The sequence below is a fragment of the Coregonus clupeaformis genome, unplaced genomic scaffold (assembly GCF_020615455.1).
Source record: "Coregonus clupeaformis isolate EN_2021a unplaced genomic scaffold, ASM2061545v1 scaf1009, whole genome shotgun sequence".
NCBI classification, from domain to species: domain Eukaryota; kingdom Metazoa; phylum Chordata; class Actinopteri; order Salmoniformes; family Salmonidae; genus Coregonus; species Coregonus clupeaformis.
Window position 1 is genome coordinate 81,428 of NW_025534463.1, and position 12,887 is coordinate 94,314.

A 12,887-nucleotide genomic window follows, 5' to 3' on the forward strand; every position below is an offset into this window, starting at 1 on the left:
CAGTTTTTGCAGTAAATGATTTAGTTTTTTTTTACTGTGTAAATTATTCAATGTAGTCATTGTGCATAGTTGTATGGTTTCTTAAACTTTTCTCAAACCAATGTTTATAATACATTTTAAAGTCTCAGCAAAATTCAGTTACAGGGAATTGCCCCTCCTCAATCACTACTTAAATATACTAAACAAAAATGTAAATGCAACATCTAAAGTGTTGGTCCCATGTTTCATGAGCTGAAATAAAGATCCCAGAAATGTTCCATACGCACAAAAGCTAATCTGGGTGCTCGTCGTCCTCACCAGGGTCTTGACCTGACTGCAGTTCGGCGTTGTAACTGACTTCAGTGGGCAAATGCTCACCTTCGATGGCCACTGGCACGCTGGATAAGTGTGCTCTTCACGGATGAATCCTGGTTTCAATTGTACCGGGCAGATGGTAGACGAGCGTGTCGTGTAGGCGAGCGGTTTGCTGATGTCAACGTTGTGAACAGAGTGCCCCATGGTGGCGGTGGGGTTATGGTATGGGCAGGCATAAGCTACGGACAACAAACACAATTGCATTTTATTTAATTTGAATGCACAGAGATACCATGGCGGAGTTCTTGAGGCCCATTGTCGTGCCATTCATCCGCCTCATGTTTCGGCATGATAATGCAAGGCCCCATGTTGCAAGGATCTGTACACAATTCCTGGAAGCTGAAAATGTCCCAGTTCTTCCATGGCCTGCATACTCACCGGCCTGCATACTACTCAGACATGTCACCCATTGAGCATGTTTAGGATGCTCTGGATCGACGGTTATGACAGCGTGTTCCAGTTCGCCAATATCCACCAACTTCACACAGCCATTGAAGAGGGACAACATTCCACAGGCCACAATCAGCAGCCTGATCAACTCTATACAAAGGAGATGTGTCGCGCTGCTTTAGGCAAATGGTGGTCACACCAGATACTGACTGGTTTTCTGATCCATGTCCCTATCTTCTTTCTTTTTTTTTTTTTTAAGGTATCTGTGACCAACAGATGCATATCTGCATTCCCAGTAGGGCTGGGCGGTATACCGTATTTTACAATATACCAGTATTGATGCACGCCCGGTTTGGGTTTTTACTTTACCTTCTACAACGGTATTTGAATGTTTGGTTTGTTAAATGTGATATCCCGTGTGTAATGTCAATTTTTATAGTTTACTCGCTACTTGAGTCATCTCTCCATGCCGCTTTCCACACAGACCTAGCCCGTCCGCTGTCACTTAAGGCACGAGACACTTGCGTTTAGATTCCTAATGGTCAATTCAGCACATGCAACAATGTTGATGACAACGATGCTGTTTTCACTTTGCTTTAATATAAATCCACTAGCGTTCTATAATTAGACTATTAGTTTGTGTTTCTTACATCTGCAAAACAGCTAGTTTGTCATTTCTTAGTAAGTTGGACCTAATTCTTGTTAGCCACTAATGCTAATCGCTAGCTAATACATGTACTGAGTCAGAGCAAACGAACTAGCTATACAGCCTGATAATACCAGTAATATCTGTATGTTTTTTGTGCAACAGTATCTTCTAAATCAAAGAGGAATATGTTAGCTACATGAAGTAGCTAAGAGAAAACATAGGGTCCCCTAAGAATCACTTGTCAACACTTTGGTTGCTACCCTGTCACAATAACTCCTCCCTGGCATTTTCATTTGTTGTCATTTCAAACACTGCATTTTTTTTTACACTGCATTCAAAGTGCTCGCTATTATATTCTAACTATAGAATTAGAATAATCATTATTTTTCCATGATTCCAACAGTTCGACCAAGTGTTTTGCTCTAAATCGCAAGTAAAATCGCAATTGCAACATTTGGTTAAAAATAAGGCTTAGAATGTTTGCCCATATCGTGCCCTACATGGCAGTGTGGAAATGATCTCAAATGAGTGCAGGAAATGCAGAAATGGATGAAAATGCTGAATATTATGTGGTTGAATTGAACTGGATAAAACAATCAGAATGGAGAAAGACCCATTGAAATCACTTAGAATGTATGTGTTGCCACCCTAGGGTCACGCACTACTCATAAAGCAAATGTTGAACTTTTATTATTCAAAAACATCAAATATTGTCTAATTAAAAAAATATATTGTGATATGATATTTTTGGCCATATCGCCCAGCCCTAATTCCCAGTCATATGAAATCCATAGATTAGGGCCTAATGAATTTATTTAAATTGACTGATTTCCTCAAATGAACTGTAATATTTTTGTTCAGTGTAGGTTTATGACCCACAGCTACTTAAATATGTCTATGCACCACAGCATCGTGCCTAGCAGTTTATTAAGGTGAAAGTTAGTTGTTTATGAGTGTATAATGGTCATCAGACATCGTGAATGGCACCCAGAAATGGCACTTAGCCTAATCCTTTTGTTTTTCCACACTTTTACATGGCTGGAGGCGTTTGGTGCAGTTAAAACACTGCTTGTTAAAATGTCGAAAATATGTGAAAATACTGTCATGAAGTTTTAAAGCTTCATGAAATGTTAAGAACTTCTATTGAACTCAGTCATTGGTTGCGCTCCCTAAAAACATTTATGCCTATGGTCAGTGGTCTCAGAATTATGGCCACCCAAGGCGCTGTTTGGGTTCATTTAGTGCAGTTGTTATTTCTGGCTGAAATGACTTCCTATGACCATCCAATAACCCCTTGACCTCTACCAGTTGTCTGAAATCTATCCTGTCTCAGAGTTCCAGCACTTTGTGTCAACCTTAGGATGACAGACATTTACCTAATAGTTCTGTGTGTGTCCATCACTGTACAGCATCTAGTCGGGCCAAATGAGTGGACCATCAAGGATGGCCACATGACGTGGAGCACATCACTGTCCCCTGCCTGACATTGTGTGTAAACCAGTGGGCCAGATGTCCTATCCCACCCCTTGTACTCCCACGCGGGCCAGCGGGCCTTTCACTGACGTGTGCAGCCAGCCGAAGACTCCTTCCTCTTGATCGATGCCCTTGAGCAGGATGCTGACAGACTGAAGAAAATTAGGTGAGCAGATTGTGACGATACCTGTGTTGTATTCATTAGTGCGCATCGTAGCAAAACATTTTGCAACAGTAAATGCTTTGCAACAAAAAAGTAGTTTCTTATTGGACCAGTTCAGGTAGCCCCTCCTGTTTCGATCTGTTTGGTATCTAGTGAAAATGACCCTTGGTTTTGTTCATTAGGCACCAAGCGGAAGAAAACAGACTGAAAAGGGAGGACTCCTGGATTTGTCCAATAAATTTCCGCTTCCGTTGCAAAACGGTTTCAAATGTTTTTTCTTTTGCGTGCCCTAATGAACACCACCCTAATACCTGTTACTGGTCAACAATACAGTTACTGACCTTTGACCCTCTCCTCCAGCCCCTCTGTGTGTCTAGAGGTGGGCAGTGGCTCTGGAGTGGTGTCCGCCTTCCTGGCATCCGTGATCGGACCTGCAGCTCTATACCTGTGAGTAGGTGTGTGTGACAGTGAGTGAGCGAGGGACTCTGACTGTTTGTTGGTTTGTTTGTTAGCATGTGCGTTAGTAACATGCCTATATCTGTTTAGGACATTTTATAAAAGATACCTTTGTCTAGAGGGCTTGTGACTTGTATGTGTGTTTGACTGGTGTGTGTTTGACGTTTGACTTGTGTGTGTGTGTCCTCCCCAGCTGTACCGACGTGAACCCCGAAGCAGCCCAGTGCACTCTGGAGACGTCTCGCTATAACGGCGTTAGTCTGCAGCCCATCATCACGGACTTGGTGAGACATACACACTAGGGATGTGCATCTTTCCCTTTCAAACGATTAAATACGTATCTAGATACATGGGCTCAGATACGATACAGGAACGATACGTTTGGTTTGAAACGATTCAGTTTGATTAGAGGAACAAATTAATGCGATTCAGTTCGATGCCATCCGCCTTAACAATGTGAGTCGTTGTCCACAAAGCGGCACGGCGGGCTGTCTAGCTCCCGCCTATCCTTTCTTTGGATTGGTGGATACATCTCATTATTCTAATCCTTTTTTGAATATTCGATGGTTGTTGACGTCAACAACCTGTATTCAATGGAGAGAGATGCTATGCTACTAGCCTCATGCCATGAATATGCATAGCCATCTTGAGACAACTCCGATATAAAGTTATCTTTCTCAAAGTTGCAGGGATGTCACGTGTCCTACTTATCTCAATACACTCATAACAACTTAAGCATTACGAAACTTCTATTCGATCAAATAAATCTCACATAGCAGACAATCTATAAAACATTTTGCTGACCAAATTAGACACTCATTGACCTCCATACAAAAACTCCTTGCTTGGTGGGCAAAACAACGCTACCTGCTACCTGCCAGTTTGGCTTTATACATAGCTTGGGCTTTGTCGAGTAAGGCTTAAACTATGTATTTAGATTGTAGTTAGGTACTATAGGTAGGCATCGTGGGCTGTATATTATTAAGTAGTATAGGTAGGCATCGTGGCTGTTGTGGGTAGCTGTTGTGTAGTTATTGTAGGTTACTTTTTGTATTCGGCGGTGCCGATGTAGCACGGCTAGCTAGCTAACTCACCTCCTGGATTAGCTGGCGAGTTGCTATTAGCAACGGTTGCAACTAAAAACAATATCCCTTTTAGCCAGCTACATTCGTTCGCAGCGACGCCGTTTTTCAAACAAAGTCAACACAGTAGCCATTGCTAGCCAGCCAACACTACCAGCAGGCTGTGGTAGCTAAATACAATATCTTTGTGCTAGCTACCCAACGTTTAATCGTTGCTGCGTTATGAAAGGTAAGCTTGGCTTCTTATATGGTGTTGAGTTAAGCTTAAACCATGTATTTAGATTGTAGGTAGGTATTGTAGTTAGGTATTATAGGTAGTTTACTTAGGTAGTTATTGTAGGTTATTGTAGGTAATTATTGTAGGTAAGGACTGTATTCGGCGGACTCCGCGAAGCACGAGGCTAGCCTACCCACTACTTGGACCAACAAAGCTAGCTAGCTAGCGGGTAGCTACTGGTAACTTTTTGCAACTATGGTTAATTGTTTCCAATGTTATTTCATGCTTAAGAGTACCTGTGATTGAGCCAGCTAGCTGCTACCATTCAGCTGTTTTTCTAACCTCATCCGAGGCATTAACGTTAGGTGGTTGGTAGCTGCTGTACTTAATTACAGCTACTGATAACAGTCTGCTGTAGTTTACAACAATTCTAATTTCTAAAGTGGAAGTTGGGAGAGTTTTACTCGGGTGGTTCAGTGAAACAATTATAGTTTCTGAGGTGGAAGTTGGGAGAGTTATATATATATTTTTTTTTTTTGGTGAGGGAGGCCTGCTCTCTCCTTTCCCTGATGTTTAGTTCATTTCATCCCGATCTCCTCTGCATTATTGTAGCCATCTGCTGCAGCCTGTCAACTATGCCTCTGCCTATCCCTGTTCTCTCCTCTCCGCACAGGCTACACAAACGCCTCACACCGCGTGGCTGCTGCCTCTCTAACCTGGTGGTCCCTGCACGCACCACACACCTGGAGTTCCAGGTCTCAGGCAGCCTCTGGAACTGCCGTTCTGCCGCCAACAAGGCTGACTTCATCCCAGCCTATGCCACCCTCCAGTCCCTCGACTTCCTGGCACTGACGGAAACATGGATTACCACTGAAAACACTGCTACTCCTACTGCTCTCTCCTCGTCTGACCATGCATACCCCGAGAGCATCTGGTCAGAGGGGTGGTGGCACAGGAATCCTCATCTCTCCCAAGTGGTCATTCTCAATTTTTCCCCTAACCCATCTGTCTATCTCCTCATTTGAATTCCACGCTGTCACAGTCACTAGCCCATTTAAGCTTAATATCCTTGTCATCTATCGCCCTCCAGGTTCCCTTGGAGAGTTCATCAATGAGCTTGACGCCTTGATAAGTTCCTTTCCTGAGGATGGCTCACCCTTCACAGTCTTGGGGGATTTCAACCTCCCACGTCTACATTTGACTCATTTCTCTCTGCCTCCTTCTTTCCACTCCTCTCCTCTTTTGACCTCACCCTCTCACCATCCCCCCCACTCACAAGGCAGGCAATACGCTTGACTTCATCTTTACTAGATGTTGCTCTTCTACTAATCTCACTGCAACTCCCTCCATGTCTCCGACCACTACTTTGTATCCTTTTCTCTCTCGCTCTCCTCCAACACTACTCACTCTGCCCCTACACAGATGGTAACGCGCCGCCGCAACCTCGCTCTCTCTCTCCCACTACTCTCTCCTCTTCCATCCTATCATCTCTTCCCTCTGCTCAATCCTTCTCCCTCCAATCTCCTGATTCTGCCTCCTCAACCCTCCTCTCCTCCCTTTCTGCATCCTTTGACTCCCTGTGTCCCCTATCCTCCCGGCCGGCTCGGTCCTCCCCTCCAGCTCTGTGGCTTGATGACTCATTGCGAGCTCACAGAACAGAGCTCCGGGCAGCTGAGCGGAAATGGAAGAAAACTAAACTCCCTGCCGACCCGGCATCTTTTCACTCCCTCCTCTCTACATTTTCTTCATCTGTTTCTGCTGCTAAGGCCACTTTCTACCACTCTAAATTCCAAGCATCTGCCTCTAACCCTAGGAAGCTCTTTGCCACATTCTCCTCACTGCTGAATCCTTCCCCCCCCTCCTCCCTCTCTGTGGATGACTTTGTCAACCACTTTGAAAAGAAGGTTGACGACATCCGATCCTCGTTTGTTAAGTCTAATGACACTGCTGGTCCTGCTCACACTGCCCTACCCTATGCTTTGACTTCTTTCTCCCCTCTCTCTCCAGATAAAATCTTGCGACTAGTGACTGCAGGCCGCCCAACAACCTGCCTGCTTGACCCCATCCCCTCCTCTCTTCTCCAGACCATCTCCGGTGACCTTCTCCCCTACCTCACCTCGCTGATCAACTCATCCTTGACCGCTGGCCATGTCCCTTCCGTCTTCAAGAGAGCGAGAGTTGCACCCCTTCTCAAAAAACCAACACTCGATCCCACTGATGTCAACAACTACAGACCAGTATCCCTTCTTTCTTTTCTTTCCAAAACTATTGAGCGTGCCGTCTTTAGCCAACTCTCTTGCTATCTCTCTCAGAATGACCTTCTTGATCCAAACCAGTCAGGTTTCAGGACTGGTCATTCAACTGAGACTGCTCTTCTCTGTGTCACGGAGGCTCTCCGCACTGCTAAAGCTAACTCTCTCTCCTCTGCTCTTGTCCTTCTAGACCTGTCTGCTGCCTTTGATACAGTGAACCATCAGATCCTCCTCTCCACCCTCTCCGAGCTGGGCATCTCCGGCGCGGCTCACTCCTGGATTGCGTCCTACCTGACCGGTCGCTCCTACCAAGTGGCGTGGCAGAAGCTGTCTCCGCACCACGTGCTCTCACCACTGGTGTCCCCAGGGCTCAGTTCTAGGCCCTCTCCTTTTCTCCCTATACACCAAGTCACTTGGCTCTGTCATATCCTCACATGGCCTCTCCTATCATTGCTACGCTGACGATACACAACTAATCTTCTCCTTTCCCCCTTCTGATAACCAGGTGGCGAATCGCATCTCTGCATGTCTGGCCGACATATCAGTATGGATGACGGATCACCACCTCAAGCTGAACCCTGGCAAGACGGAGCTGCTCTTCCTCCCGGGGAAGGACTGCCCGTTCCATGATCTCGCCATCACGGTTGACAACTCCGTTGTGTCCTCCTCCCAGAGTGCGAAGAGCCTTGGCGTGACCCTGGACAACACCCTGTCGTTCTCCGCCAACATCAAGGCGGTGACCCGATCCTGCAGGTTCATGCTCTACAACATTCGGAGAGTACGACCCTGCCTTACACAGGAAGCGGCACAGGTCCTAATCCAGGCACTTGTCATCTCCCGTCTGGATTACTGCAACTCGCTGTTGGCTGGGCTCCCTGCCTGTGCCATTAAACCCCTACAACTCATCCAGAATGCCGCAGCCCGTCTGGTGTTCAACCTTCCCAAGTTCTCTCACGTCCCCCCCTCCTCCGCACACTCCACTGGCTTCCAGTTGAAGCTCGCATCCGTTACAAGACCATGGTGCTTGCCTATGGAGCAGTGAGGGGAACGGCACCTCCGTACCTTCAGGCTCTGATCAGTCCCTACACCCAGGCGAGGGCATTGCGTTCATCCACCTCTGGCCTGCTGGCTCCCCTTCCTCTGCGGAAGCATAGTTCCCGCTCAGCCCAGTCAAAGCTGTTCGCTGCTCTGGCACCCCAATGGTGGAACAAGCTCCCTCACGACGCCAGGACAGCGGAGTCACTCACCACCTTCCGGAGACATTTGAAACCCCACCTCTTTTAAGGAACACCTGGGATAGGATAAAGTAATCGTTCTGGATAAGAGCGTCTGCTAAATGACTAAAATGTAAATGTAAAATGTAAATGCTGGAGGGAGACAGATTTTCCACAGAGTTGGGACTCTTCCTCTCTCTCTGATTTACATTTTAGTCATTTAGCAGACGCTCTTATCCAGAGCGACTTAGTGAGTGCATACATTTAATTATTATTTTATTTTTTCATACTGGCCCCCCGTGGGAATCGAACCCACAACCCTGGCGTTGCAAATGCCATGCTCTACCAACTGAGCTACATCCCTGCCGGCCATTCCCTCCCCTACCCTGGACGACGCTGGGCCAATTGTGCGCCGCCCATGGGTCTCCTGGTCGCGGCCGACTGCGACAGAGCCATAAGGGAAACTGGGCATCTACCACCCAACTATCAGATAAGGGGGGCAATGTTTGCTTTTGTCCCCCCACTTTTGATCTGAAATCACCATCATCCACTAATACATTTTTCATTTTTGCAGATTCAAGGTGTTTGAGCTAGTATTGTATCAATATTTATCTTTAAAAACCAGCTATGATATAGCCAATGAATATATACCACAACTTTGGATTTCACCCCATCTCAAAATCGAATGCTTTTCATTTCCTCCTGAGTCAGGGTTGCCATGTTCGTAGTTTTCAAGCGAAATTGGGCTACTTTGAAAATGATGTCACGGGTGAAAATGTATTGTTCGCGGGTTTTTGGCCTAGTTGAAAGTTGCACCGCGGACGCCATGGCAAATGTATTTCACTGTGACCTGCTCAGGGCCTAAAATGAACACCTGCCAAATGCGGATAGATTTGGGCATTGGCGGGTCTATTTCACCAGCCACGTTGGCGGGTGGTCAGAGCTCCACAGTGTGAGCATTTCACTCGCATTTGTGAATAAAAATAGTCAAGTATGATCACATTTATAGTAAAATGCTGCAGTAGCTGTTTTCAAAGTATTTCTGCCGTTTGGTTTCATAGCTTGTAAATTAATCGCACAAAGTCAAGGAACTACGAATCCTATATAGCCTATCCCACCTCGCGCTGGAACACTGCCTGGCTTTGTGCATGTGAAGAGCGGAGTGAAAGATTAATTTTTAGAAGCTTTGCCCACAGGCATAAAAGTCGGTCTAATTTACTTGAAATGAAAGTCTACTGAAGTGAGACTTTGTCCTTGTTTCTTGGCTATTCACACTGTTTTGTTCACAAGCTAGGTTGTTTTCAATGTTTGAGTTTAAACTGCTAGGGAAGGGAAGACAATGCTGCTACAAATCAGACTCAATCTCACAGGCACAACGTGACTCTAGTCACATTACCACGGTAACCTCGTAGCCCTGTGATATATTTTGGTTAAAAGACTCAGGTCACAAAAAATCATTAAATTAAACAATATACCACATTACTTCTTACTAGTAAAACATTTGTTTTAGAAACATTACAAAGCATGCTCATCCGTTTTTTTGTTTTGTTGGTGTAATCTTTCAGAGAAAAACAATTATTTTGGCTGTTAAAAAAATCTGAGTGGCTGGTTTTAAATCTACCTGCCACAGTTGCTGGTGGACCAAAACGTTAATTTTAGGCCCTGGACCTGCTGCTGACTATCAGGCAGTGAGGCAGGCTGTTGCTGATTGAGTGAGTCGTGGGGAGGGCAGGAGGGGTGTGTGTGTGTGTTGAGAGAGTACTGCAGAAGGCAGCATAGTCCACTATTGGTCACGTGAGTGAGAGGAGCCAGAGCAGCACTCGCGCTTGGCATGCCACATTTTTACCAGTTGTAGTTAGGCTATTTAACTCGTCATTATGGAGACACCCCTTTTTATTCCAAACCATTTTCCATTTAAGTGAAAATGCCAGAGAAGCCAGTGTTTGGAGGATATATTGGCACAGATGTTGGGCAAACCGTGCCAATATATCCTCCAAACACCGGCACACACAGGCCTGGTGAGAAAGATAAACACACTTCCTCTCCATTTGTTTACCCCAACTTCACATCTGTCCTTCTCCGTTTTAGGTGGACTCTCTCTTGCCAAGGTTGTGTGGAAAAGTGGACGTTCTTTTATTCAACCCTCCTTATGTCGTCACACCATCAGAAGAGGTAGAAAACTAGACTACCATAGTGACGGAATTGTGTTTACAGTATGCGTGTTTGTATACTGCAACATCTGTGTGTGTGTGTCAGGTGGGTAGCCAGGGCATCGAGGCAGCCTGGGCTGGTGGGAGGTGGGGCCGAGAGGTGATGGACAGGTTCTTCCCCCTGCTTCCAAAGCTACTGTCTAATCAGGGGTTGTTTTACCTGGTCACTGTGGCAGAGAACAACCCAGGTGAGCCTCCCACTTCCTCTCTCGGTTTTGACTTATTGGTTTGGGATGTATATCTCAGTCTACATTGATACATGCTACAATGGATACGTTACATACGGCCTGATGTTATTTGGCATTGATTAATTTTTTACTACCTTTGTGAGAAAAGCGGTCTACCCTGCATAGCTTGTTTAGGTCCATGGTTAGAATACCACTCCTTGGAATATGTTTCTGTCATTTGTGCAGAATGAGTGAGTGACACTGACTGCAGTATGTAGGTGGGATCATTAAAATGTAATTACCATTGAATACCACAACACTGGTCTCTGCAACAAAACAAAGTGTTTCTTATTGGACAAATCTAGACAATTCATCCCTGTTTCAGTTTGTTTCCTTCCATCTGATACCTAATGAACACTACCTTACTGTAACCTGTTTCTTCCACCAGAGGAGATCACCACTCTGCTGAGGAAGTCTGTCCTGCAGGGGGGTGTCCTGTCTGTCCAGACGAACTGGGCCAGAGAGCCTCTCTGTGCTGCGCTTTCACAGAACAATGTGACCCTCCCTGTCCCTCGACCACAGCTGAACCACAGAAGAGACCATGAACCTGCTGCTCCGACCACACCAGGACCACAGCGGGGTTTCAGCTTCATCTCAACAACCAGGAGTGGTAAACTGATCCCTCCCAAGGACAGGACCGTAAATTGAGTGAAAACCATTGTGGGTTCATAGCAGCATTGGTCAAATAAGTGACCATGTCTCAAGACCTTTACCCAATGCATTATACAGTACAAAGGCTCACAGGTTGTCCATGCTAAGGAGTGTTCAAGTTTCCCTTGAACCTGTTTTGTATTGGGGAGAGGATCCAGTCTGTGTCAATATTACAGTTTTTGCCTATTGCTTACACACTTTTTGCAGAATTTGGCTCATTATGTCAAAACTCAACACACAAGCCAATCAGACATAGCACTTGGAGATTAACAACTCACATATATGCCAAAATGAAACACTGCAATCAAAACGTAACACTCCTTTCTAAAAATGAAATTCTTGCAACAAAACCATACACACAAGCAACATTTGAATTACTCTTTCATATCACCAGCAACACACTGATGGGCTTTATATAAAACACTGCAGTCTTTGTTTCTATTTTTGTCATTTTATTGTCATTGTCTTCTGTAAAACTCAAAAGTAGAATTTCTGCAGTAATCAAACAAAAAAAGTAACATTCTTACAGAAATTCTTAACATCAAATTTAGCAACAAAACAAAAGTAAAAAAACAGAACAATTACTGGATAAATTGCTATTGGGGAAAAAACATATACTTGTTTTGTGTGTGTGTGTGTGTGGTGGGGGCGGGGGGCTTATGGATCACGCCTTCTGTTCGGATCTGGCCACAAGACCTCAGTCAACATCACAGGCGATGTCCTCGCGGGCTAGGCATCGGGGAAAATATCGCCTTGTGTGCCGAATCCACCCTTGGATTGATTCCACCTCAATGTCTCCACATGCCTCTTCCATTGCTTGCAGAAGAGTCATGCGGGCATGTGGTTGCCGATCATATACTTTCCACCGCCACGCTGAAAAAGAATTCCTCGATTGCATTTAGAAAGGGGCTGTAAGGGGCAGGTATAAAAACTGTGAAATGATTATGGTTGTTGAACCAATCTCGGACCAGAGCAGCCCGGTAGAAACTAACATTATCCCAGATGACAACAAACCTGGGCTGCTGTGGTCTGTCCTGCACAACTGCATGTAGTGCATCTAGAAATGCAATGATCTGTCCTGTATTGTAGGGACCTAGAGTGGCATGATGATGCAGGACTCCTTGGACACTAATTGCAGCACACAAGGTGATATTTCCCCCACGCTGCCCGGGGACATTTACAACAGCCCCTTTGTCCAACTATGTTACGGCCCCGACGCCTGGTTTTGGCCAGATTGAAGCCTGCCTCATCCACGTAGATGAACTCATGCGGCAGTTCGGCTGCATCAAACTCCAGAACTGTCTGTAACAGAAAATATTGAATAGTGTTACTGAAAACACATACAGTAACTACAATGTCTATATTTTCACACAAGTAGGGGCTGGGTTGGGTGAGTATAGACAAAAACTACAAGCTACAGGCAGGGCAGGTGGCAGCATAAACCCTCATTCCCTCATTCCCACATCACAATATATAGTATATAAAGTAAAGTGACACATACCTGCACATAATCATGGCGCAGATCCTTGACCCTGACACTGTTCCTCTC

At 45.4% G+C, this 12,887-nt stretch overlaps 1 protein-coding gene across 1 annotated transcript; it reads left to right on the plus strand.

Annotated features, from left to right (window-relative positions):
- Positions 1 to 2,955: 2,955 nt before the first annotated feature.
- Positions 2,956 to 11,607, plus strand: LOC121566568 (methyltransferase N6AMT1-like; the record flags this gene model as incomplete). The annotated part of the gene is made up of 6 exons (XM_041876557.2): positions 2,956 to 3,032; positions 3,390 to 3,476; positions 3,679 to 3,769; positions 10,339 to 10,422; positions 10,507 to 10,648; positions 11,076 to 11,607. Coding segments are annotated over 6 exons (741 nt in total), but the record flags the coding sequence as incomplete, so codon positions are not given.
- Between the last annotated feature and the right edge of the window lie 1,280 nt (positions 11,608 to 12,887).